General features: G+C 43.4%; 4 protein-coding genes across 5 annotated transcripts; 3 read left to right on the forward strand and 1 right to left on the reverse strand.

Moving 5' to 3' along the window:
* The first annotated feature begins 421 nt into the window (after positions 1 to 421).
* Positions 422 to 14,273, forward strand: snrnp200 (small nuclear ribonucleoprotein 200 (U5)). Its single transcript, XM_085474948.1, has 44 exons — positions 422 to 716; positions 935 to 1,098; positions 1,965 to 2,136; positions 2,226 to 2,418; positions 2,515 to 2,570; positions 2,652 to 2,750; positions 2,859 to 3,011; positions 3,102 to 3,201; positions 3,289 to 3,425; positions 3,506 to 3,583; positions 3,702 to 3,875; positions 4,008 to 4,145; positions 4,231 to 4,386; positions 4,478 to 4,648; positions 4,735 to 4,928; positions 5,032 to 5,155; positions 5,955 to 6,104; positions 6,205 to 6,447; positions 6,542 to 6,730; positions 6,825 to 7,022; positions 7,114 to 7,266; positions 7,350 to 7,430; positions 7,594 to 7,677; positions 7,825 to 7,931; positions 8,015 to 8,133; positions 8,222 to 8,376; positions 8,576 to 8,765; positions 8,856 to 9,029; positions 9,157 to 9,317; positions 9,432 to 9,659; positions 9,784 to 9,975; positions 10,099 to 10,277; positions 10,381 to 10,532; positions 10,654 to 10,762; positions 10,873 to 10,981; positions 11,060 to 11,249; positions 11,336 to 11,500; positions 11,605 to 11,726; positions 11,826 to 11,969; positions 12,697 to 12,873; positions 12,964 to 13,124; positions 13,240 to 13,321; positions 13,415 to 13,507; positions 13,589 to 14,273. The coding sequence occupies exons 1-44, from the start codon at positions 672 to 674 to the stop codon at positions 13,736 to 13,738; spliced, it is 6,411 nt and encodes a 2,136-aa protein (XP_085331074.1). The 5' UTR covers positions 422 to 671; the 3' UTR covers positions 13,739 to 14,273.
* Positions 13,814 to 16,995, reverse strand: ciao1 (cytosolic iron-sulfur assembly component 1). The gene is made up of 7 exons (XM_085474949.1): positions 16,568 to 16,995; positions 16,311 to 16,459; positions 16,107 to 16,218; positions 15,930 to 16,018; positions 15,634 to 15,835; positions 15,479 to 15,545; positions 13,814 to 14,703 (listed from the first exon to the last, which is right to left on the reverse strand). Exons 1-7 carry the CDS (start codon positions 16,704 to 16,706, stop codon positions 14,469 to 14,471), a joined length of 993 nt encoding a protein of 330 aa, XP_085331075.1. The 5' UTR covers positions 16,707 to 16,995; the 3' UTR covers positions 13,814 to 14,468.
* A 349-nt stretch (positions 16,996 to 17,344) lies between these two features.
* Positions 17,345 to 20,054, forward strand: tmem127 (transmembrane protein 127). Its single transcript, XM_085474950.1, has 3 exons — positions 17,345 to 18,137; positions 18,236 to 18,400; positions 18,494 to 20,054. Exons 1-3 carry the CDS (start codon positions 17,900 to 17,902, stop codon positions 18,802 to 18,804), a joined length of 714 nt encoding a protein of 237 aa, XP_085331076.1. The 5' UTR covers positions 17,345 to 17,899; the 3' UTR covers positions 18,805 to 20,054.
* A 1,008-nt stretch (positions 20,055 to 21,062) lies between these two features.
* Positions 21,063 to 25,842, forward strand: gatd3l (glutamine amidotransferase class 1 domain containing 3, like). 2 transcript variants are annotated; one of them, XM_085474952.1, is made up of 7 exons: positions 21,063 to 21,438; positions 21,521 to 21,573; positions 21,658 to 21,771; positions 21,862 to 21,993; positions 22,123 to 22,215; positions 25,333 to 25,498; positions 25,603 to 25,812. In XM_085474952.1, exons 1-7 carry the CDS (start codon positions 21,322 to 21,324, stop codon positions 25,735 to 25,737), a joined length of 810 nt encoding a protein of 269 aa, XP_085331078.1. In that variant the 5' UTR covers positions 21,063 to 21,321; the 3' UTR covers positions 25,738 to 25,812. The 2 variants fall into 2 exon arrangements, with proteins under 2 accessions (XP_085331078.1, XP_085331077.1); XM_085474951.1 differs by having other exon boundaries at positions 25,333 to 25,842.
* Positions 25,843 to 26,769: the final 927 nt, after the last annotated feature.

Here is a 26,769-nt window from a genome sequence, read left to right on the forward strand (position 1 = left end):
CATTATATGGAACTTGGCCTTCAATTTGGAGATGGTACAAGAACTCACTCCAGATAATGCTACAACTAGGACACCAGCTTAAAGTTGCCCTATGGCACAGGCCCTATCCAGATCAGTCAAATGTGCCATGCTTGGAGCAGACACCAACTGAAACTGACTGCTGTAACAGGGTCCATGCTCACAGGTGGTGCTAATCAGCGTCTGACTGTCAACACCTGATTCTGGGGTACCAGATGCTAAAGCTAAAAAAGCTAAAGAAAGAAAGAAAGAAAGAAAGAAAAAAGCTGTTAGCAGAGGAGATTTGGCAAGTTTACATAAGTTTATATACCTATGAATACACCAAACAATAGGACATCGAAACGAAATAAACTTAGCCTGCAGGGGGCGCTGCTCCTTTGCCTCGCTGATCCTGCGCTGACCTTTGACAGCGGAAGAGGAAGAGCGCGGCTTGTTGTGCGCTCGTGTTAGCGGTGCTATTGTAACGTATGGGAAACGCATTTTGTTGTATGAAACTCGGACTTTTCAAAAACTGGCTAATGCTACAAGTTTAATCAGTGCACTCATGTTCACAGCGTCTCTTTAAGCAGGCAGAGTGAGGTCGACTCTGTGGATAATAACAGTCAGTTAGCCGTTTCACAAAGTGCGCTAAAACCTGAGGGAAAACCAGCACCATGGCGGATGTTACTGCTCGAAGCTTGCAGTACGAGTACAAAGCGGTGAGTGTATTTAGAGTGAGACAAAAAAATAAAAACAAAATCACAGGCAGCGGTCGATATTCTGTAAAGTTATCAGGAAAGGTGTTTGGATTGTACTGTTTTTAATTGATATTTCTCCTTGTTTAGCTAGCCGTAGTGCTAACTAGCACTTACTTTAGCCTGTTGCAGCGCAGACTGATGTGTCTCATAATCACACTGTTTTTATGCCGAACTCTTAGAACTCTAACTTGGTGCTTCAAGCCGATCGCTCTCTGATCGACCGCACCCGGAGAGATGAGCCCACCGGTGAGGTGCTGTCCTTGGTCGGGAAGCTGGAGGGGACCAAGATGGGTGACAAGGCCCAGAGGACCAAACCTCAGAGGCTGGAGGAGAGACGAGAAAAGTCAGTGCATACAGCTACATATATTGTTCATGTGAAGTTAAAGCAATACATAATTTATATACACTACCGGCCACTTTGAAGTTCCTTTTCCCATTGTCATTAATGCTAATGTGCAATAGCTAATTACATGCCAGCATTTAAGCAATAAGGCATAGTCAACCTGCATATCAGAATGAAGAAGAAAGGTGGGGTGACTTTGAACATGTCTGAGTATGCAGAAAAGCATCTCTGAATGCACAACATATATGGATGGTATTATTTGGGATAAACAACATGAAAGCAAGACTGCTGATGGTCTAATAGTGTAGGGAATCTTTTTGTTTAAGTATCCCATTATAATTGCAGTGTACCTTAATCTGACAGCTGTTTATAGCAGGATAACGCACTATGTCACAAAGCTCAAATAGTCTTAAACTGGTTTCTTAAACATGTCAGTCCAATAGAGCACCTCTGGGATGTGGAGGAACAGGAGATTTGCATTATGGATGATGTATAGTTGTCCAATCTGCAGCTACTGTGCGATGCTGTCATGTCAGTGTGGCCCCAACTCTCTGAGAAATATTGGCTTTAACTTGTTGAATCTATAGTTTGAAGGCAAAACTGGTTGATTTAAAACAAAACAAAACAATCCAGTATTAAAAATCACTTCATTAGTTCCACGTGACAACTTAAGCATGGGGAAGAATAGCTGTCAAGTTTGATGTGTCTTCAAGGCCATTCTCAAGAAAAAAGAGAAAAAGTGAACATATGTGACATGCCTTGGAAGATGTTTGCCACTCAAATGGCCAAACATGGCTCTGCTGTTAACATATGATCTTTTTTTTTTTTGTTAATCTTTTTTTTAAATTATTATTATTTTTATCCAGGAGAAGAAAAAGAGATGAAGACAGACACGACATTAACAAAATGAAGGGCTTTACCCTTCTATCTGAAGGCATTGATGAGATGGTGGGCATTGTGTACAAACCAAAAACCAAAGAGACCAGAGAAACATATGAAGTGTTACTGAGCTTCATCCATGCTGCTTTGGGAGATCAGGTCAGCGAACGCCACAACTGCTTTCTTGAAATATTCTGTTTCTGTTACATCTTGCGTGTTTTACTCACTATCTCATTACATTTTTACAGCCGCGTGATATTCTCTGTGGAGCAGCTGATGAAGTTCTGGCTGTGCTCAAGAATGACAAAATGAGGGACAAAGAGAGGCGACGGGAAGTAGAGCAGCTTCTCGGACCTGCTGATGACACGCGCTACCACGTCTTAGTCAATCTGGGCAAAAAGATCACAGACTACGGGGGGGACAAAGACTTGCAGAATATGGGTAAGCACGTTCAAAGTAACTGTGAAATGAAAACTGTACAAGATCCATCAGTTTTCCCTAAAAATATTCATTATGTGCGGTATTTTCTATCCACAGATGACAACATTGACGAGACATATGGTGTCAATGTTCAGTTTGAATCTGATGAGGAGGTGAGGCTTGCGGCTCTTAAGATTTACAGCTGAGCACATTGATGAGTTTGTGTCACTGACTTTTCCTGTCTTAACATACAGGAAGTTGATGAAGACCAGTATGGCGAGGTACGAGATGAACACTCAGATGAAGACAGTGAAGGAGTGGAGGCAGCTGTGGATTCCACTCTCTCAGCTAATGTAAGTTTCCATTAATGGCATTACTGTATTAAGCCCATGTTTGTATTTAGTCTTTGTGAGATATTGCAACTATGCTGCACAGTAACTAATAAATTACCTTTCACTTAGCTCGGTGGTGCGGGTGACGTGATGACAGTGAAGAAGAAAGATTTACATCCTCGAGACATCGACGCCTTTTGGCTCCAGCGTCAGCTCAGCCGGTTCTACGATGACGCCATTGTCTCACAAAAAAAGGCAGATGAGGTCTTAGAAATCCTCAAGGTAGGTTTGTGACGTTCCCTGTGCTTTTGTTTGTTTAGAGCAGGTAAGTTTGTATTTGTCAACATCATTCTTTCGTCTCTTATTTTACAGACCGCCAGTGACGACAGAGAATGTGAAAACCAGCTGGTGTTGCTGCTCGGCTTCAACACCTTTGATTTCATTAAAATCCTGCGTCAGCATCGTCGCATGAGTAAGTCTGCTTTGTTGAGTGAAACTGTTACAGAGCTAATGTCTTTGAAAATGTACTGATTTCTTTCTCTTCCCCCTTGACACACAGTCCAGTACTGTACCATGCTGGCAAGTGCTCAGAGTGAGGCAGAAAAGGAGCGCATCATAGGAAAGATGGAGTCTGATCAGGAGCTGTCAAAGATTCTCTACCAGCTGCAAGAGACGGAGAAGGAGGATATTATTCGAGTAAGGAGGCTTGATTGTGAGATTATGTGAACTCTTTGTGAGTCTCAGTTTGTCACATTATTTATTTTTGTGTCCTTTAGGAAGAGCGGTCTCGCAGAGAGAGAGTGAGGAAGTCCCGTGTTGATGACTTGGAAGCAATGGACATAGACCATGGAGAGGTATATAACACTTTCAGTATATTAAGTACAAATCATCCTGTCAGGAACATTACTTGTTGTCAGTTTTCTTTTAGACATTTCTAAACGGCATAGGAAAATTGTCCTTTCTGTCCTACAGTCAGTGGCCCCTCGACAGCTGCTAGACCTTGACGACCTGACTTTCAGTCAGGGGAGCCATTTCATGGCCAACAAGCGTTGCCAGCTGCCAGATGGCTCTTTTCGTAAACAGCGCAAGGGCTATGAAGAAGTCCACGTACCTGCCCTCAAACCTAAACCCTTTGCTGAAGATGAGGTTTGTCAGTTATGTTTCTTCATGGGAGCATTTTAATTGTCCAACTGAGCAGCAGCTGAGGAAAAATAATAGTAATAAGTAGCATATAACTGTGTTAGGATCCTACAGTCAGCACTGTTTTTGTGTCATCAGGTACTTGTTCCCATTGAGAAGTTGCCCAAGTATGCCCAGGCTGGATTTGAAGGCTTTAAAACCCTGAATCGCATTCAGAGCAAGCTGTTCAAGACCACCATGGAGACAGATGAGAACCTGCTAGTCTGTGCTCCAACGGTGAGCACGCTTTGTTAAAGCCAAAAGTGTGTCAGTACTTTGCCCCAGCTGGATTTTGTCTAATGAGTTTGTGTTGTGCACACAGGGAGCCGGTAAGACCAATGTCGCCCTGATGGCAATGCTGAGAGAAATTGGAAAGCACATCAACATTGATGGAACAATTAATGTGGACGACTTCAAAATCATCTACATAGCCCCCATGCGCTCTCTAGTACAGGAGATGGTGGGAAGTTTTAGTAAGGTGAGCCTTGTCTGTCCTGCGCGGCTTTCTTTGCATACTTGACCATCATCAGGGAGCACAAATCTGAAAACCTTTTCCATCCTTTTCCCAGCGTTTGGCAAGTTATGGCATCATAGTGTCCGAGCTGACGGGAGACCACCAGCTCTGTAAAGAGGAGATTAATGCCACTCAGATCATTGTCTGCACTCCAGAGAAATGGGACATCATCACTCGTAAAGGTGGTGAACGTACCTACACCCAGCTAGTGCGCCTCATTATCATAGTAAGTGAACAGTTTTGTCACTAAAAAGAGCAAATGTGCTAGTTGACTTGACTTTTAATGATGAACAATTTAATGTGGGTGTTCAGGATGAAATCCATCTGCTGCACGATGACCGTGGACCTGTGCTGGAATCTTTGGTGGCGAGGACCATCCGCAACGTGGAGCTGACCCAGGAGGATGTGCGTCTGCTGGGCCTCAGCGCCACACTGCCAAACTATGAAGACGTGGCTACCTGCCTGCGTGTCGATCCTGCCAAAGGGCTCTTCTACTTTGACAACAGGTGTGGTGCTTAAGCAAAAAAAAAAGTTTTTATGATGATTTCTATGAACAGCTGTTTGTTTTCTCTTCCTTATTGCTTATTACTGTACCGCTTTTCTCTGTAGTTTCCGTCCCGTGCCCCTGGAGCAGACTTATGTTGGTATCACCGAGAAGAAGGCCATCAAGCGTTTCCAGATCATGAATGAGATTGTCTATGAAAAGATAATGGAGCATGCTGGAAAGAACCAAGTGAGTCCTGTTTGACTTGTTCTTCCAAAGTGATATAATTCGGTGACCTGAATTAGCCAAGCGTCATCTCAGATGTGTCTGCTAAAATATGTTTTACTGCCAACTGAGCTTTGTAAATGCTACTGACCTCATTTTAATTAGACACCTCTTTATTTTTTTCCTATTCATTTATTTATTTTTGCTGGATAAGCACAAACTTAGATTTTTGAAACCGGGGACTCCTAACACTGTCTTCTCAGTCACAGTCTGCACTTCGCCTCTATCGTATAAACCTCTTCTGCAAGAAAACCACAACTCCTGTTTTTGTTTTTTATCATTTTTGCCCTCCAGTGAAAAACAAGACATTTGACATTGTGCTGCTTTCATTGTTGTTACTATGTGGCTTATGTTATAAATTGATCCCACACTCATGTTTCCATATCCATGCATTTTACATCTGCCCTAAAAAGCGACAGTTCACTCACTGTTAAGTGATCAGTATATCAAGATAAAGGAAAGAGGTGAAGCCCAACAAAATATCAAGAGGAAGTAGATTTCCATAGATAAACCTGCAGGTTACTACTCTCTGTAACTCTCCTCTCTGGCTCCCAGAGGTGGAGGGTCGAGGTCCCTCTAAACCCGGGCCTCCTTTCAGCCCTGTGTCCACACAGACCTTTCCAGTGTGTAGGTGCTCTTGTGTGTTTACACACAGGGAACTCACAGGTTTTGAATGCAACTTCTTACTTCAGTGTTGTTTCTCTAAAAAATCTACAGCACTGCGTTACCAAATCTGAAAGCCTTACTTTTTTCCTCCCATCAGGTTCTAGTGTTTGTCCATTCCAGGAAGGAGACAGGGAAAACTGCCAGGGCCATAAGGGACATGTGCCTGGAGAAGGACACTCTGGGTCTTTTCCTCCGAGAGGGTTCTGCATCTACTGAAGTGTTGAGAACTGAGGCGGAGCAGTGCAAGGTGAGCAAATGTCATTAACTGGAAACGTTTTTTTAAAACTCTTGTGTGGTAAATGCTTTTAATACCAGAACTGAGTGCTAAATTTAACCTTCTTATGCAGAACCTAGAGCTGAAGGATTTGCTCCCATACGGCTTTGCAATCCACCACGCTGGTATGACCAGAGTCGACCGTACGCTGGTGGAGGATTTGTTTGCCGATCGACATATCCAGGTTCTGGTGTCTACAGCTACTTTGGCTTGGGGTGTCAATCTGCCTGCACATACTGTCATCATCAAAGGGACCCAAGTGTACAGCCCAGAGAAAGGCAGATGGACTGAACTGGGTGCCCTGGACATTTTACAGGTCAGCCCATCCTTTCTTGTTATCAAACATAGTAACGGCTGCTTTAGTTTGCAGCTTCACTAACTCTATTTATCGAAAATGTGTTTGATTCCAGATGCTTGGTCGAGCTGGCCGTCCTCAGTATGACACCAAAGGAGAGGGAATCCTGATCACGTCTCACGGAGAGCTGCAGTATTATCTGTCCCTGCTGAACCAGCAGCTGCCCATTGAGAGTCAGATGGTGGGCAAGCTGGCTGACATGCTCAATGCAGAGATAGTACTGGGAAATGTGCAGAATGTAAAGGTGAGTGTCCTGAAATGTACATGTAGCTATTTAAGACAGAAGGATCTAATTTTCCTCATTGCTTTAAGTTTCAATTTCTCAAATTTGTTATTAGGATGCTGTGAACTGGCTTGGCTACACGTATCTCTATGTGCGCATGCTTCGCAACCCCACCCTGTATGGTGTTTCTCACGACGACCGGAGTACAGACCCCCTGCTGGAGAGGCGCAGGATGGACTTGGTGCACACAGCAGCCAACATCCTGGACAAGAACAGTCTCATCAAATATGACAAGAGGACCGGCAGCTTCCAGGTATGCACATCTCAGCTGAGTGTTGGTCATTTTATTCTTGGTTGTAGATATACTGATTAGAAGCTTCACTTTTTTGTCTCTTCACCCAAAGGTTACAGACCTGGGCCGCATTGCCAGTCACTTCTACATCACCCACGACTCAATCCAAACCTACAACCAGCTGCTGAAACCGACGCTCAGCGAGATCGAACTCTTCCGAGTGTTCTCACTGTCCTCAGAGTTCAGGAACATCACAGTGAGAGAGGTATGCTGACCCCCCACACAGCAACGATGGTTTAAATATTAGATCTAAAATGAAGAAAAGCAACATACAGCTTTATCTTGTAGGAAGAAAAACTGGAGCTTCAAAAGTTACTGGAAAGAGTTCCTATCCCTGTGAAGGAAAGCATTGAGGAGCCCAGTGCGAAGGTAAAGACAACCAGTGATGGTGTTTATGAAACGCAAAATATGATCTGCTTGGTTTCCAGAAAATGCACACTGTGCTTTTATAAAGAGAAACATTACTTAACATTTGGAGTGGTTTGCAAATTGCAGTAAATAATATTTCGTGTGCTTTGTGTTCTCATTTCAGATCAACGTGCTGCTCCAGGCATACATCTCTCAGCTGAAGCTCGAAGGCTTTGCTCTCATGGCTGATATGGTGTATGTAACACAGGTACAGAACCGGCGTACTTCCGTTATTGATTTACTTTTCCATGTTTCCCTATATGCTTATTTAAAATTTTTATTTCATTTTAGCTTGAAGGAAAAGTCCCAGGCTTGATATAATTCATAGAAATTTCCTTGTATATTCTTCCTGCAGAGTGCTGGGCGATTGATGCGGGCCATATTTGAGATTGTGCTAAGCAGAGGCTGGGCTCAGCTCACAGACAAGACCTTGAATCTCTGCAAGATGATCGATAAGAGAATGTAAGCTCTTTCTTCACTCCTAGATTAACACTGCCTTTGCTTGGTCAAAGCTACAGGCATCTGATACTCTGTCCTCTGTGCAGGTGGCAGTCCATGTCTCCTCTGCGTCAGTTCAAGAAGCTGCCAGAGGAAGTGATCAAGAAGATTGAGAAGAAAAACTTCCCATTTGAGCGACTCTACGACCTGAACCACAACGAGATTGGTGAGTTTCCTTCCTCTGTGTTACGGTTTCTGAATTTTTTCCTCAGCCTGGAGAGTAATTAAAAACCTCCTGGATGTTTGGTTTCTAGGTGAACTGATCCGAATGCCAAAGATGGGGAAGACTATTCACAAATATGTCCACCAGTTCCCCAAGCTGGACTTGGCCGTTCATGTGCAGCCCATCACTCGCTCCACACTCAAAGTGGAGCTTACAGTCACACCCGACTTCCAGTGGGATGACAAGGTCAGGACTTAGATCTATAATGGGATGCTAATCAGACAGTTTTTCCAATACTGTTGTACTCCGGGGGGGGGGCAAAATCAGGGTATTGGTCCCAGTATGTTGACTGCACCCTTAATCCCTGAAAAAAATGATCAGCCCAGAGAACACACTGAACTCTCTTTTTTCTATACTCCTGACTTACTTTCGTTTTCCTGTTTAGATTCACGGGTCGTCTGAGGCTTTCTGGATCCTTGTTGAGGACGTGGACAGTGAGGTCATCCTCCACCATGAGTATTTCCTCCTCAAAGCCAAGTACGCCCAGGACGAGCATCTTGTGACTTTCTTTGTCCCGGTGTTCGAGCCTCTTCCACCGCAGTACTTCATCCGTGTGGTGTCAGACCGCTGGCTGTGTAAGTGCTTTGATTAAAAAGTGTCATAGCTTCACATCACAATCATGTCAGCATTTTAATTCATGTTTGTTTCTTTTGTTTTTCCTCAAGCCTGCGAGACTCAACTCCCAGTATCTTTCCGTCACCTTATCCTACCAGAGAAGTACCCCCCACCCACTGAGCTGCTGGACCTGCAGCCTCTTCCTGTCACTGCCCTCAGGAACTCTGCCTTTGAGGCGCTCTACCAGAACAAGTTCCCCTTCTTCAACCCCATTCAGACACAAGGTAGAGACTACATGCTGTTCTCCTTAATCCAATTTCATCGTCATTTAAAAGTTGCTTCCCCGTTAGGAACAGTGGTCTGTTTTCACAAAATTTTCTTCACTCATTTTTTTTACTTTTACTCCCGCAGTCTTCAATGCTGTGTACAACAGTGATGATAACGTGTTTGTGGGAGCTCCCACCGGCAGTGGAAAGACCATCTGTGCAGAGTTTGCCATTCTGAGAATGCTGCTGCACAATGCAGAAGGTCGCTGTGTCTACATCACCCCAATGGAAGCACTGGCTGAACAGGTCTGAATTAAATTAGATTTTGGAGCGCACCTATGAAAACTGGCAAACTGTTTTTCTTCCAGCTTGATTCTGTTAGATCTAAAACTGACATGAGTGTGGTTATCCTTGTCTCAGGTGTTTATTGACTGGCACCAGAAGTTCCAGGACATCCTGGACAAGAAAGTTGTGTTGCTGACAGGAGAGACTAGTACTGATCTGAAGCTCCTGGGAAAAGGTGACATTATTATCAGTACCCCTGATAAATGGGACATCCTGTCTCGTCGTTGGAAGCAGAGGAAGAACGTCCAGAACGTCAGCCTTTTCATTGTGGATGAGACGCACCTTATCGGAGGCGAAAATGGAGTAAGAACAGAATACTACTTGCTGCTGCGTGTGTGTGTGTGTGTGTGCGTGCGTGCGTGCGTGTGCGTGCGTGCGTGTGTGTGTGTGTTGTGTTGTGTTAATGGATTTTGTTTCTTGTCATCAGCCTGTGTTGGAGGTCATCTGCTCCAGGATGAGATACATCTCTTCCCAGATTGAGCGTCCCATCCGTATCGTGGCCCTCAGCTCATCTTTGTCCAACGCCAAAGATGTGGCCCACTGGCTGGGCTGCAGCACCACAGCCACATTCAACTTCCATCCCAATGTCAGACCCGTGCCTCTGGAGCTGCACATCCAGGTCTGTAAACAGCATGTTAGTCAACAAAAAGAGAAATGTATTTCTTAAATTGATCAGTGCTCACAGCCAAGAAAGTACCTGTCAGGTTTCTGATTGGCTGTCAATCTTTTACTGTTTTTCTAGGGTTTCAATGTGAGTCATACTCAGACTCGCCTGCTGTCCATGGCGAAGCCGGTCTATCACGCCATCATGAAGCACTCTCCCTCGAAGCCAGCCGTGGTTTTCGTCCCATCCCGCAGGCAGACTCGCCTCACAGCGATTGACATTCTCACTTTCTGTGCTGCTGATGTGGTTCCTCAGAGGTCAGTCAGCACGTCGAGATTTTCACCTTAGACAAATTCATGGAAATGATGCCAGCATCACATCTTCACACTGTGGTCAAAGAGTAAATGTCTGTCTCTGCAGGTTCCTGCATTGTGCTGAGAAAGACCTGGCTCCATTCCTGGAGAAAATAAATGATTCTACTCTGAAAGAGACTCTGGCCAACGGCGTGGGATACTTGCACGAGGGCCTCTCTGCAACTGAACGCAGAATAGTGGAGCAGCTCTTCAACTCAGGTATGACTCACTTCTGCTGCACTTTGTGCTGGACAGGTAGGTGGTTTTTAGAAAAGGGGAAAAAACAAAATTGAGACTAATTTTTTATTCATTTTTTCCTTCTCTTCTTCTGCTTTGACAGGTGCTGTTCAGGTCGTCGTGTCCTCTCGTTCACTGTGCTGGGGCATCAACATCTCAGCACACCTTGTCATCGTCATGGACACCCAGTACTACAATGGCAAAATTCACGCGTAAGGCATCTTCTGTTTATACTGGCTTTTTTTTTGTTATATGAAACATATTTAATGAAGGTTAGTATGTACTCTGCTGGTGATATTGACTTTTTGCTTTCTTCTATCAGATATGTGGATTATCCCATATATGATGTCCTCCAGATGGTGGGCAAGGCAAACAGGCCAATGCTGGATGATGAGGGGCGCTGTGTAATCATGTGTCAAGGCTCTAAGAAGGTAGACAGACCTCAGTCACTTCTGGCTTTGAAACAATGACTGTACAACAGAACAAACCACTTTGTTTTTTCTTGATAGGATTTCTTCAAGAAGTTCCTGTACGAGCCGCTGCCGGTGGAGTCTCACTTGGATCATTGTCTCCACGACCATTTCAATGCTGAGATCGTCACCAAGACAATAGAGAACAAGCAGGATGCTGTCGACTACCTGACATGGACATTCCTTTACCGCCGTATGACCCAGAACCCCAACTACTACAACCTGCAAGGTGAGTCCCGTCCTTCAAAGGGAATAACCGACTTATACTTCGGATGTTGGGACCATGTTGAGCTGTGGCTTCTGTCCTCCTGACAGGCATGTCACATCGCCACCTGTCTGACCACCTGTCTGAGCTGGTGGAGAACACATTACACGACCTGGAGCAGTCCAAGTGCATCAGCATCGAGGATGAGCTGGATGTAGCACCACTCAATTTGGGCATGATTGCTGCCTACTATTACATCAACTACACCACCATCGGTTTGTGCTTGCACTTCCTGGATTTTTTGTATTTGTGTCATCATTCCTTCACGTATGTGTTCAACTCAAGCCTAACTGTGGTGCTTTGCTCTTGTGTCGTACAGAGCTCTTCAGCATGTCACTGAACGCCAAGACAAAGATCCGCGGCTTAATTGAGATCATCTCCAATGCTGCCGAGTATAAGAACATTCCCATCAGACACCACGAGGATGCACTTCTCCGACAGGTAAAGAAAGTGACGAGACTCAAAGAGAGCAGCATTAACACATCTGCAAAAAGACACCAAGATGAAATAACACACTTTTATGTGCTCTTTGCATTTCAGCTTGCACAGAAAGTGCCCCACAAGCTGAACAACCCGAAGTTCAATGACCCCCACGTGAAGACTAACCTGCTGCTGCAAGCCCATCTCTCCAGGATGCAGCTGAGCGCTGAGCTCCAGTCAGACACCGAGGAGATCCTCAGCAAGGTCCAGTTTTTTCTCTGTAAAGCCTAACAGTTATGTTTCTGGATTTTTATCCATCTATATGTTTTTGAACAAGCTATTACTTGCACAAAAAGCACACATATAAACAAAATGTGTCTTAAAAAGAATGAACAAAATCGCCAGACCAGTTACACACATCCAAAAAGACAACAAACAAACAAGGAAATGAGCAAGCTTCCATATTTGATACATAGGAAAGAAATTGCTGCCAGGTTTCAAAAAACAGTTAGGCTGATGTTTTAGTAAAACAGTTGTAAAACATACATGATGTCCTAAATCCACTGTACATGTGATGGAGGTGAGGAGTCCTCTTACTGTAGGATGAGCCTTCTTATCACATGAACAAAAGACGGCTTGTACCCTGTTCAGATTCACATTTCAAGGGCTTACACCAAAACATTGCTGTAATAGATTTTAGAAAGCATTTAAAAATTAGACAGGTAAATTTGTTAATTTTGGATTTGACTGAAATATATGACAAAGGCCCAAAAAGACTTTAGAATGATCCCATAGGGAGTGGGTTAGATCATGAGATCACTGTAAATCAGTGATTCCCAAAGTGAGTGCCGTGAGTGAAATTCAGTTTTAATTCATTTCAATTTTACTTACATAAATGCCAAATCACAACAGCAGTCGCCTCAAGATGCTTTATATTGGAAGGTATATTTGTACACTTAAAGAATATGTGTGTGTGTTGTCTTTTTTGTAGGCTGTCCGACTGATTCAGGCGTGCGTTGATGTGCTGTCCAGCAACGGTTGGCTGAGTCCTGCACTGGCTGCTATGGAGCTGGCTCAGATGGTCACTCAGGCCATGTGGTCCAAGGACTCGTACCTCAAACAGCTGCCATTCTTCACCTCGGAGCACATCAAGCGCTGCACAGAAAAGGTAAAATGATCCTAGGAAAGTCTGACTCTCACTTTAGTGTAGATGAATCTCATGCTGATTGAACGTGCTTCCGTTTCCTTTGCTCATAAGGGAGTGGAGAGCATCTTTGACATAATGGAAATGGAGGATGAAGACAGAAGCGCGTTGCTGCAGCTCTCGGATGCCCAGATGGCCGACGTGGCTCGCTTCTGTAACCGCTACCCCAACATCGAGCTGTCGTACGAAGTGGCAGAGAAGGACAGTGTCAAGAGGTACGTGTACAGTCTGGCAGCAGCACTTTTCGCTGCGTTTCCTGGAAATGAAAAATTACATTACAAAATTGCACAGATGGGTGGGAAATTGATCTCTTTCCATATTTATTCACAGTGGCAGTCCAGTTCTGGTTCAGGTTCAGCTGGAGAGAGAGGAGGAGGTAACGGGTCCAGTCATTGCACCGCTCTTTCCCCAGGTTAGTACTTTTCAAACATCTTCATGACGTATATATTTCTTTAATTTTCACCTTAATGACCAACTCTTGTGGAAATACTTGTCATTGTTATAGAAACGTGAGGAGGGCTGGTGGGTGGTGATCGGAGACCCCAAGTCTAACAGCCTGATCTCTATCAAGAGGCTGACTCTTCAGCAGAAAGCAAAGGTCAGTGAGTCATCTTGTAATAGCCAGAAATTATGTTTTAACCACCAGAGGCCTCACTTAGTTTATGTCCCTCCACCGCAGGTCAAGCTGGACTTTGTTGCCCCAGCGATGGGCATCCACAACTACACCTTGTACTTCATGAGTGACGCATATATGGGCTGTGACCAGGAGTACAAGTTCAGCATAGATGTAAAGGAGGCTGACAGTGATGGAGACAGCGACTCGGACTAATCAGAGACTTGATTATTTTCTTCAGCGGTTCTCTGATAGATTGGGATCAGTAGTTTTCTTTTTTTGCTGTAGATATCCAACCTGATTGACATTTCTTTACTTTGACTCTGCCATTACCATCTCTGCTCTTGTGAAAATAATGTTTGTTTTCAGTTGCTTCTTAGTTAAGTCCTCTAAATGATGCCAGTCCAAGAATATAGTGTACAGGATCTGTTTGTCCACATGTAGTACAGATACATGGCTACCCAAGCCCCAGTCTGTTTTCAGTATAAGAAGTTTAACACTTTGTACTTTTGTGTCAGTTTTGGGATCTGACAAAAATTTAATTGGCCATTGTGGATTAAAGAAACACAAATCCTGGGGATGGTGCATCCTTAAACCAGGTAGGGTGTTTAAAAACAACTGTCCGGTTATATTTTGGATTGAAATCATTTTATTATGAAATTTAATCCTTGGACTGGTTGAAGTGTTTTACTATGATGTGCTGTCTGAAATGCTTTTGCAATAAAAAGGAGAGGAAACATTTTTCACTTTATTTTATAGTTAAACATGTTATTTCTATTAATTCTCAGTGGCGCTGCTACTCAAAGCACATGAAGCAGTATTCTCAGCATGGACACAGATGAGCGCTGATGTCAAGCAGAATCCTGATGAGCTATAAAATAATGATCTGTGGTGAATGCTGCAGAAAGTTCCCAATTTAACACACAACTATGCACTCCAGGGATGTTCATTCCTCTTCTTGGAACTTCCAAATGGCGATTTCTCCGTTATCGCTGCACGAAGCCAGGAATCCCGCCTCCTTTGGGTTCCAGGACACACAGTTAACATCTTGGTTGTGAGCTCTGGCCACCTGAGCAGCCAGTGAGAATACCGGCTCCTCGGGATTGGCCGTCTCATCCTCCTTGAAAACTCGCACTGCGTCATCACCAGAGGCAGTTGCTAAAGCGCCAGTCAGCCGACACCTGCAGAAAGATTTGGGTTCACTGTGACGTCTAACAATGACAAATGCACATGGAGACCACATCTTTGGGATTTCTGGTGATCAATTAACCTCCACTTTATGTTTGCGCATAATTTCTGGACACAGAGCAACATATATTCCTCAAATGTAACCATACTGCATTGTTATGGAGAAATTACAAGTTGTGGAACAATTACCCCGTTGCTATTGCAAGTTGATCTTAAATGTGACAACCAGACTAAAGGTCAGTAAATTCAAGAACACATTCAGCTGAATTCTGTTTTCTTACACCCACCAATTCAAGTGCATAATCCTAACTACAGTTTTTGCCTCAAAAACTGCCATTAATCTGTAGCTACTGTACACAGATAGCAAAAGTTGGATCCATCCAAGTCTTTTTCTTATCTGGGTATGCTGCTGATTGTCAGGTGAGATGTGTGCTAATTTTTGTCTTATTGCACCCATCTGCTGGTAGCCCGCGTTTGTGAAAGGTTATAAAACATGTATGATCCTTTATATCTTTAGTCTGAAGGTGAAAACACAAATTGCCTCCACACCACATGAATGCCCCGTCCTTTAGCATACTATATATCTAGTTTAGAAGTTTATGAGAATGCATCAATTCGTTGGAAGATGTAATTACACACTAATAAATGTATATTTATCAGCACAATGGGGATTTTTTTTTCCATTAAATGACTTCAAACAATGACTGATTGCACCTTTAATGATTGACTGAAGCATTCCTACAAGAGTCTATTACAAATTTGTCTTACCAGGAGACATCATACACCGCTCGTCCATGGTACCCAGACAGAGTGCAAACACACTTCCACGACAAATCTTAAACAGGAGACCAGAAAAAACATACACATTACTGTCGATATTTTTATTACCACATTGATTTATGATAAAACTAATGCTGACTCACCCTGTCCACTTTCAGCTGGATACTCTCTCCAGATCTTCACAGTGCGGTCATCGCTGCACGAAGCCAGCCTCTGACCATCTGCATCAAAACACAAACTCCACACTGTGGACGTGTGTCCCTGTAAGGTGGCCCGGCACTCCCAGTCATCATCCTCTTCTTTGTAAAGGCAAATGTTGTTGTCATAGCTGGCTGAGGCCAGGAGCTGTACAATCACACGGTGAGTGCAGGGTCACGTGGTGTTACAACAGGAGATGGAAAAAAAAACATTCATGTGGACAGATCCGAATGAGACCTACCTCCTGGGTCGGGTGCCAGACAACGTGCTTGACATCTTGCGTGTGAGAGTTCACAACTGTAACACATTCATACTCGTCTTCTTCATCCACTGCAGAGCAGGAAGAGACATGGTCAAGTTTAGAAACAGGCAATGGTGCAGATCAGTATGTGCAATTTAGGCGCTCTTTAACACAAACCTTCCCAAATCCAGACGCTCTTGTCTCGGCTACATGTGGCTAGAAGATTCCCTGAAGGGGCCCACGCCACGCACTTGGCCTCGTTTTCGTGTCCTTCCAGCACAGTCAAACTCTAGGAGACAAAGCGTGGGTAACAATCTGCAGAGATGCAGCATTTCTAAGGCATGCCATTTAACACACTGAACAGGAGACCTGTCATCTGACCTCAAAGTCATCGTTCTTCTTTTTCCAGATGCAAATGGTAGCATCAAAGCTGGCAGAGGCCAGATAATTCCCACATGGAGACCAAGCCACTTTCCTCACAGTGCGCTGGTGTCCATCCTGCAACACGTTCTTACATATCCAGGAGTCACCTGAAAAATGAGAGCCAGGTAGAGGGGTGAAGGATGTCAACTACTGTACTATAATGCTTATGCGACTGAGGCTGGGGGTGTCTGTGGTTCAGTTCACGGAGAGCTCACCTTCTTTCCCCCATATCCGGATGGTCTTGTCGCCCCCACATGAGGCCAGAAGCGTCCCGTTGGGGCTCCAGCTGACGAACCAGCAGCGGGAGTCCGGGTGTGCGCTCAACCTCTGAACCAGGGACAGAGCCTCCGTCATGGTCGAATTGGGGAAATACTTCCGAGTCGTTGTCACTGACACTTAGCCGAGAAACGAGACAGGAAATGGCCCGAAACACCAAAAGCAGACAGAGAGCAGCAGCAGCACTACGTAAACCCTAAACCACAGTCAACACCCAGGGCACGGATACAAAGAATTGCCGTATCTGCGCTAAACACAGCCTGTAACTAGCACCAAACAACAAAGTGCATAAGTTCACAACATCAGCGGTGACCAAAATGCCGCCATCTTTGCTTATATAGTCCCCGCGCTGCATTGTGGGTTGCAGTTTCGTGGTCTTTTTTTTTTTTTTTTTTTTTTTTTACCGTCGGCAAATTTCACGAAAAAAAACAATTACGTGAAATTTACGGTGCTTTATTTTATGTTGTATTTTATTGTATGTATTCTATTGATCTGAGGTTTTATCTTGTTTGTTCTTACCTAGCTTGCAAAGCACTTTGGTCAGACTTGTTTCTTTTAATTGTGCTATACATTTTTTGTCATCTCTTTTTATGATTTCCTATGAACTATTCACGCGAGCACGTTTATTTTGTTAATGTACAATGAGTGAGTTTAATAAAATAAAGACGAGAATTTTGTTTTTGTATGATGACTTTCACTCCCATAGAAGGAGTCGCCAGTAGGTGGGAGTACTGACTTTCACAGCTATCGAGACCGCGAAGAAGAAGAATGGTATGAACAAGGAAGTCAAGTGTTTTCGAGGAAGCCAGCGGACGTTTCCTTTTGTTTTGTCTTTGTTTTTTGTGTACCAAATCGATCGTTAATTTATTAGTGTTGTTAGCTATATTACTTTATAGACGTATGACTGTCGTGTCGGTCGCTGTTAAAGTTATTTTTTGTAACAAAGAAAAACTTGACGAAATTTTACGTTTACGAGAAGTTAGCTTTTCAGGCTAACAACAGAGCTAGCAGGCCTGAACGCCATCTGTCCATTGTGTTGCCGTCAGTCAGACACCTGCACTGCTTTTGATTAAACAGCTAGTTTTATGGTCTATTTTAATTTGGAAACTGAGTGAACAAAGGAGCCGAGCCGCTGTCATCAGTCCAGAATTAGCTTTACTGGTTGTCGGTTTTGTGGCTTACTTGCTCGTTACTAGCGCAGTGCTGTCAGGTACACTGACAATAAAGGGAAAGCAACACTATACAACAGAGGACGAGGAAATCGGATTAGGATGTATGCCCCGCCGGGTTCTACTGTCCCTGGAGGCCGAAGGAGGAGAGGGGGCACCTCGTTGCCCAAGCAGCCGGAGCGGAGCCTTGTGTCGGCTCTTCCCGGAGCTCTGTCCATTACAGCGCTTTGTACAGCTCTGGCTGAGCCGGCTTGGCTCCGCGTCCACGGAGGAACCTGTCCGAGACAAGAGCTGGGGGTGTCAGATGTCCTGGGATACATCGACCCCAAGCTTCTGGATGGTGAGGCCCACACACAAGCTCCGTTAAAAACCCACAGTAGCAATTAATCCCAGAGCTCACGTGTAATGTTCTGTGATGTGGCCGTCTGTTCCCATCAGATTACTGCGTGAACCCGCAGACCATCTTGCTGCTGAGAGTAATCGCTGGCTTTTGTTTCCTGGGAATCCTCTGCAGTCTGACTGCTTTTCTCTTGGATGTGTTTGGTCCCAAGCACCCTGCCCTGAAAATAACCCGCAGATATGCTTTTGCACATATTCTCACAGGTAATAATCTTTTTTCCCCTCATGCTGTCTAGAAAAAGACAGACAATGTGTAAATTCAATGGTTTGTAACCGTTTCTTTCTGTCTCCCACCAGTGCTGCAGTGTGCCACAGTCATAGGTTTTTGCTACTGGGCCTCAGAGCTGATCTTGTCCCTACAGCAGCAGCACAAAAAGTACCACGGCTCTCTCATATACGTCACTTTTGCTATCAGCTTCTACCTGGTGGCGGGCGCGGGCGGAGCATCCATCCTCGCCACAGCTGCAAATCTCCTTCGTCACTACCCCACTGAGGAGGAAGAGCAGGCTTTAGAGCTGCTCTCGGAGATGGAGGACAGCAGTGAAACATTTCCTGCCGATTATGACATTGCCAATCAATTTCAACCGCCACCCGCATACACACCCTAATGCCACCAGACTCGCCTTGCTAACACCTTTCTCTCTCAGCACAGCTACTTAGCTTGATGGGCAAAGCCCCGCTCTTTATCAAATGGATATCTTTGCAAAAATACTGAGTGAACACAGCGTGTCAGTGCGCAGGTTCCTTGAATGACGGTGCTTGGGTGCATGAAAGCTTTCTTTAGTGGTGACAGAAATGTAGAAGCTAATTCTTACTTTCACCACTGGAGTTGTTGGTGAATTGCATGTAAATGGCTTTTAGGGATTTGGTTCTTACATGTAAAGAAAACTAAACTTGCTGGAAGTGCTCAACACGGCTCATGACAATTAATTGATGGAACAACCAGAGCTGGATTGTTTTTGTAGGATTTAGTTGAATGAGCGCTGTCGGCAGTTGTTTTGCTTTTGACCGGATGTGAGTGGAGCTTTGTTTGCGTTATGGTTTTAGTTTGACGTGCTTGCCATTTGTGTGAATTTCATTTTACCGACACCTTACAGATGCAGAAATACACTGACGAGATTCTTTGAACATCTTTATTTTATATAAGATATCAAATTGGACCTCATTTATTGTCTGTGCTGTCTTTTTGTAGTTTTTGCTTTGTTCTTCTTTTCACTAGTTAAGTCTTCGTTGTTCCCTTCTGTACTTGACATAAGAAAACTGTCAGAAATTGTGAGCCAGGTCTTTGGTGTTTTAAAACGAATCATTGTGTGTGTGTGTGTGTGTGTGTGTGTGTGTGTGTGTGTGTGTGTGTGTGTGTGTGTGTGTGTGTGTGTGTCTTCGCGCCGCGTGTAAGAGAGAGTGAGTGAGTGTGTGTGGCAATTGAGAGAAAGTGAGAAACATGTTTGTATTATTTCACAGTAAGGGTGACATTTAGTTTAAAAAACACCTCACAGCATCAGAAGTTGTTCATTATATTTCTTGTGTTTGCTTTTGAAAAAAAAAAAAAAAAAATTATTTGCACTTTGTGATTCCCACATGTGACCGTTTCAGTATGCATTTCCAGTGCATGAGTTCATTTGTGTGAAGACTTTAAACTTTGAGTCACAATCTCAACAAGAACATCTCCCACAGACAGAGGCTTGGACTTGTGACTGATGTTGTGATTCTTGTTGGTTGTGTATTGTTCTGTTGATTCCATAATTTTCTGCATTTGTCCCTCAAACTGTCACTATAACCCCCCTCCCTTCCTCAATTTGTAAATAATGATCATTTATACATTTAAAAAAGAAGTGATCATAATAAAGGAAACCTCATACTTTTGCCTCTCGCTCGTCATCTGTGAATTAACATTGTTTTAATGGGATTTCAGCAAATGCAGTCTGAAGGATCTGCATTGATCTAACAGTGTTGTGACTTTAACGTTCACGTCTGCCTGGGGTATTTCTGGTCTCGTAGTCTAGAGACTGTAGACACAACATGGCATTAAAGAGAGTAAGAGTCTTAAGGTCTAATGGACTTTAGAGGGCGTATGGTACGCCTTTTACTGTGAAGAGTTCAGAAGTATGAAGCAGTTTAAAAGCTTGATCCATCCGTTTTCTTAACCACTTATCCATTTGAGGGTCGCAGTGAGACTGGAGCCTAGCAGAGAGAGGCAGGGTACGTCTAAGACGTGTCGCAAGTCTGTTGTAGGGCTAACACAAAAAGACAGAAAGCCAATCACATTCACACAAATGAGTGATTCTGAATCACCATTCACCCTACCAAGAACAGAGAAACCCCATAGAAAAGCCCAATCCGACCGGGGGACTTGAACCCAGGATCTTTTTGCTGCAAAAAGAAAAAAAGTCTTACTGGCAAAGACTGCAAGGCTTTTCCTGGATGCACAATGTGATCAATAAACAGTCTTTAAATAATGAGCTAGTGTAGAATAACGTATGTCATGAGGTTAAATTACAGACTGTTAAGTTCTGCCACACTTCATAAATCAGATTACCTTAGATTACTTTGAACTAGCTAAACGCAAAAGATTTAAACAATCCCTGTAATTGAATTGGGACAAAGGAGTAACTATAGAAAGCAGGAAAAAAGGGCTCACTCAGGCATCACTTCGATTGTTGCCTTATATAAAAGACACTGTGACTGTTCTGCCAAAGTATATGTTAGCTACTCTAACATTTTTAGCGTCTGTTCTGCAAGTTCGCTCGTCTGCATCTGTCACCAAGAGTTAAACTATTAAAAGGTCAAGATACCGTTTGGGTTGAAGCACTACATGTTTACATTGCTCTTCAAAGCTGAAGTGTCACTCTGTGGCCAAATGACTTAATCAGATAAATAAACAAGGTATTAATAGGAAAGAGTGTTCATGAGGAGGAGAGTAAGTCAGTCAAGGCGAACAAGAGACGACTCTTCTCAGAAGACAGAGCTTACGTGGCAACGTCACTTAGCCCCACTCTACAGGTATATATACGGACAACCTCGTTGACATCAACACCACGACCATTAAAAGTCTCTACGTGGCTCGGTGGTAAAACTGTGAAGTCTTTTTTATTTTTCTTCTACAACAGTGAGATTGAAGCTAAATCATGCTGGCAACCAGGGCTTTGCTGTCAAAACAAACGCTGGCTGTTCTTTCTCGCCAGCCTGCCTGCTTTGTGCACCAGGGTGACTACGGCAACTGGGGAAATACTAACGTTGCAGTGGTAAGTGATGCAGATCAGTCTGGGAGAAAGGAGCAGATCCAGTGTGGGTGTAGTTGTGATTTGGTGAGTCCATGTGTTTCAGGTTTTCTCAGGATGTGGATGGTGGGACGGTACTGATGTCCATGAAGGGGTTTAGTGAGTATCACTCCTGCTGAGGTCAGGAAATGCACATGACTGAATTAACACAGGCAGATGGTAATGCACCCCTCTCGTCTTCAGCACCATGTACCACCTGAGCCGTAACGGCGCCCGCTTCCAGATGTTTGCTCCAAATCAACAGCAGATGCACGTGATTGACCACATGAGAAAGCAACCTGCCTCTGGAGAGAACCGGTGGGCCTCGAAGATGGGCGCAGTGGGCGTTTTGACTTTGTCTATGGTTACGTGGGTGCACTTTGTGATGAATTCTGTCCATCCCCGCAGGAACATGATGATGGAGGCAGCCCGCTTCAGTCACGGACAGGGAATGACACAAATGCAGGACCTGTCCAAGCTGGACGTCAACAGCTTCGATGCCGTCATCTTTCCAGGAGGCCATGGAATCACCAAGAATCTGTGAGGAGTGCTGACATGTGAAGAAATCACTCTGAGACCGGCTGGTGTAAAACAGAGTTAGGATTAGATACAACACAAGTTTGTATTACATTAAAAATGAACCACTAATTATTAGTTTTTACTCTTCAGATCATCTTTTATGAAGGACGGCAAAGACTGCAAGCTGCACGGCGACGTGGAAAGGGTGCTTAAGGATTTCCATCGTTCACGCAAGCCTATCGGGTGCGTATGATCCGAGCAATATTCACTACTGCAGTACTGATGGAGAATTTGATAAATCATGAGGCCACTTTAAAGACCGCCAGTGAGTTCTGGCACGCTTTAAATCAGATTATGTTAGATTACTTTAAACTATTTAAAGATTTAAACAATCCCCGTAATGGAATTGGGACAATGGAGAGGCTGTAAAAAGGAAAACAGTCAGGCAGTGAATGCTGAGCTGCTGACTGAGAGACTTCATATTTATAGTGTGATTCTGTTAGTAGTTACTAATATGATGTTATTAGGTAAAAATGATCACATCGCATCCTTAAAATTTGTTAGTCATTTCATTTCCTGCGAGTAAAGATTTGCACATGGAAATCTGACTTCTACTGTGGAACAGTGAAACTACTGAGAATAGTCAGTGTGTTAAAATAACAAACCCAGTCGAGAAGAAAAGCTGCATATAATTAAATAAGTGATTGAGAAGATTTACAAATCGTGTGCTAAAAGTTTCCTTATTGGCTCTCACTGATCAGAGCAGACAGCAGGACAAGCAGAGTCCTAAGCTGACATCGAGGAACACGAGGGCAGGCAGACCACACAAATCCTACAGTTCAAAGCAGACAGGACAGTCTTGGTACTGACACTCCGGTGTTGTTCAAAAATAGTTTGTTTGTTTTTTTAAAAAAAGGAAAAAGAAAGAAAAAAAAATCAGGATCACAATAATCTATGAAAATCTCCAGGTTCATGTAACCCCTCTTACTTTAGTGCTTTTTTTCACTTAATCCAATGCTAATTTTTTAAATTAGCATTGGATTAACTTCATCCTGATCCGGATTCAAACTGTATGAGACGACCAAATCCCGATTGCGCCTGTTCTAAATGGGACTACATACATTATGACAGTGCAGGGTGCTGGCTGTGGCTTCTGGGTATTCTGAACCCACGTTTTAAATCATAAGATCATAATGAGCCTCATTTATGGAGAGAACAGATTTTTAAAGCTGGCTTTCCTACATGAATGTGTACTTACACTTTTTTTGACTGCAGCACCTCAGATGATTGTGTCATTGCAGGCAGTCCTGATGTATGACAGGGCTGATTTTCTGGTTAGAGAAACCTTTTTTCCCACTTTACTGCAGTAAAACGTCTATACATAGCCTAATGTTTACCTCATCTACATGATCTCTCCAACTGTTGGTTTATTTGATCAATTTTAAACTTTTATTACATTTTCTTCACAAAATCCCCCTAAATTCACTCTTCTGTTGGGATTAGGATAATCCAGATTTTTTTTTTTTCTTTTTTGGATCAGTAACCCAATCGCACTAAAAAGTTTTGAACGAGGCTAGATTACGTAATGTAATCTGATTACAGAATGCCTTTTTGTCTTTTGAAAACATCCGTTCAGACTGCTTCTGACCGGTTTGGCCTTGGTGACTGCGTTGGCACAAGGGCACTGATGAGGTGATGAGCAGTGGCTGCGCAGACAGGGAACAGGGTGCAGAAGGCCTGGTCAAAGGTCAAAGGAGATGCGGGATTACAGGAATTAAAGAGTGGAGTTGGAGGCTGAGTAGGGTTAAAAAGTGCTCTTGACCGCAACCCAAAGAGGACTAATCCTTTCCTACTGCCATTAATGCGTACAGAGGAGTCGGAGCCATTCCAGATTATTTAAAGACTAAAACAGCCATCATTTGTAGCCATTCTACCATCAAGAGCAAAGGCCTTCAAATGTTTTGCAAGCTGTGTAATTTGGGAGTGAGTATCACTGTCAAAGTGATGACATGTTTCTATTGCAGACGGGAGCCCTGCTGCCTCCATATAACACCCCCTCCATTGTTCTGTTTTGTCAGAGCTGTAATTGAGTCTTTAAATCTGAAAACGATCTGCCAACAAAACAAGCAAACCTATATTTAGAATCACGCCACCTTTCTTAAACCGAGAATTTAGTGCCTGGGGGGCATAATGAGTACTCTGCAATGCGCATCTCCATCCATGGCACAAACCCTCCAGCTGCAGCTTCATGCAGAAAAAAAAAAAACCTTAGCTTTTCAGTGCCACGATGTCTGACAGGCAGATCAAAAGGTGCAAAGAGGGGCGAGGAAATGTTCAATGTCTGTGAAGACTGCGGCTCGCAGGCAGCACTCTTAAAACTCAAATACCTGCGCAGTGCATTAGAAACTGCTCTCATTTCTCCTGAGAAATAACTGAACAGTGCTTCATGCATGTCTGTATTTAGCTTTGTTAACAGTATTTAAAAATGTGGGTAGAATAGAGAATGACGTATCCTGTCTGTTAGAGGTGGGTGGATCAATCGAAGTATCGATAGTATTGATACCAATGCTGGTATTGGAATCAGATTGAGTCTGGTAATAGGAACGATACTTTATTTCTGCCCTCTAAGTTTAGTATGTAGCCCAATGAATTGGATTGATGCATTATTAATGAAAACATATATTAAATTAAAGAAAGGTTTATAAAAAATCTACACAAAATAAAAAACTTTTGGTTGTCATGGTTATTTTATTTATAGCCTTTAGCACATTTAAACAACTGAAGCTGATCCGAAGACAGGCACATTTACATCCCAGCTCTGAAACAAACCCAGTTTCAAAATACATGAGTTTTTTTGTCTTGACTAATAATTGTAGAAAGTAAAAATGACTGTGACTGTGTTTAGAATTTGCAAACTGATGATGTTTTATCTCATAAATCATGACACACTGCTCTCCCAAACATAAGCTGTCTTTATAAGTTCTCAGTATCAGTACTGCTGTCTGCAATGCTGGCCTTGTATTTTCCTGGCATCGGATGGATGTCAACATTTGTAGTATCACAAGGTACAGCTGCCTGTCATCGATTAAGAGTATGGGTATAAATTGCAGATTAAGTGATGGCAAACGTCCACTGAGCTTCTATTCCCTTTTTCCAAATTAAAACTTTGTTTTTGGGGGGATTTAATTTGCTGTTAAATGATCATATTAATCCTAATCTAGCCACCAGTTTTGTGGTGTCACACCAAATCAGTGCTGCTCTGGGAGAGACTTTCTTTTCTCAGGACTCAGTCCCACCTGTCTGGCTTACACCGGTAAGTCTCCGACCTCAGACAACTGTCCTCTCCTGCTCCTGTTTCAGACTCGCCAGCATGGCTCCTGTGCTGGCCTGCCGTGTGCTGCCGAGCATTGAGGTAACCATGGGTTACGAGCGAGACGACAACACCCGCTGGGGAAACTGGCCAAACACAAACATGGTGCAGGCTGTGAAGGGCATGGGTGCTCGCCACAACGTCCGTGAGCCATATATATCCTTTCCAAGGTTTCTGTTCAGTATTAATATCAGTGAAAAATATTCTCTTTGTCATTATCCTGAAATAACCTCTGATTTGACCTTAACCCTTTCCTTTACGAAGCCTATGTGGATGAGAAGAACAAAGTGGTTAGCACTCCATCCTTCATGTGGGAGACTGATTATCACTATCACTATATATTTGATGGTATTGGAAATATGGTCAAGCATGTCATGCGCATGTCAACCAAGTGAGGTGACATCTGGAGAAGAAATAGTGCTACTGCAAAATATACACCTGTGTACTGTGATGAATTCTTACCTGAAACAATAAAAAAAATAGTTTAGTAAAACAGCAAATGCTGTGTGTTGTGTAATCTTGTTTGGTCAATATGAGAGCTAAGGATGGGGTTAAAGACAGCGACTGAGAAATCCACTGCGCTTCCTCAAAATAACAAGTCAGAGTTTTAATAGCAAGTGTCCTCTTTTGGTACATTTGTGCTCTTAACTGCTGATTTGGGAGCATGAGAAAGCACCATCACAGCTACTTCCACCAACTTAACAGATAAACATCACATGGAGAAAATATTTAATGGTTTTAATCCCAAAAAGTGTAGACAAAGTCTAATATTGCACAAATACCCCGACATTTTAAGTCCTTAAATCAAACTGTGATTCAGCTTTCTGCAGAACACTGCCTGCACTCACAATAGTTAGTCATGTAAAGAAAAGTAATCTTGGGAAAAACTGGGAACAAAGGTAAGTGGCAGTTAGTGTCTGTCAATCAAAGCACTTAGTTAACTGATCAGCAAGTGTGAGCTTCTCTGTAAATGCAGACATTTTGTCAGTTTGCTGGTTTGGAGTATTCGGGTGTGTGTTAAAATAATCCCACAGTGTTCCCAGGAGTGACATCCCAGCAAATTCACCCCAAGGTCAGACCACGCAATGCTGAGAAAAACTGGGAAAAACCCAACAGCTACATCAGACTCTAGAGACCTCAGTTAGCTGATCTTAGTCAGTCGTTAATGTTAAAGCTTATAACAGTATAATTAGAAAAAGACTGAACAAGTAGTGGAGATGCCTGGCCATGTTTGTTAAAGAAAAAAACAGACATCAGCACAAACACCTCACACCGTCTGTCAGGCACGGTGGGGAAGCGATAATGATTTGGCCACAGGACCTGGGCACTTTCTGTAAGACCTCCACAAAGTCATGCAGAAAACAATTACTTCATGCCATTGCTGCTTAAGATGGTTCTGCAAGCTGCAAGTAAGTAGAATCTAACAG

The sequence above is a fragment of the Copadichromis virginalis genome, linkage group LG12 (assembly GCF_057382275.1).
Source record: "Copadichromis virginalis isolate Kocher_CV1m ecotype Utaka linkage group LG12, C_Virginalis_male_GT1.1, whole genome shotgun sequence".
NCBI lineage: Eukaryota > Metazoa > Chordata > Actinopteri > Cichliformes > Cichlidae > Copadichromis > Copadichromis virginalis.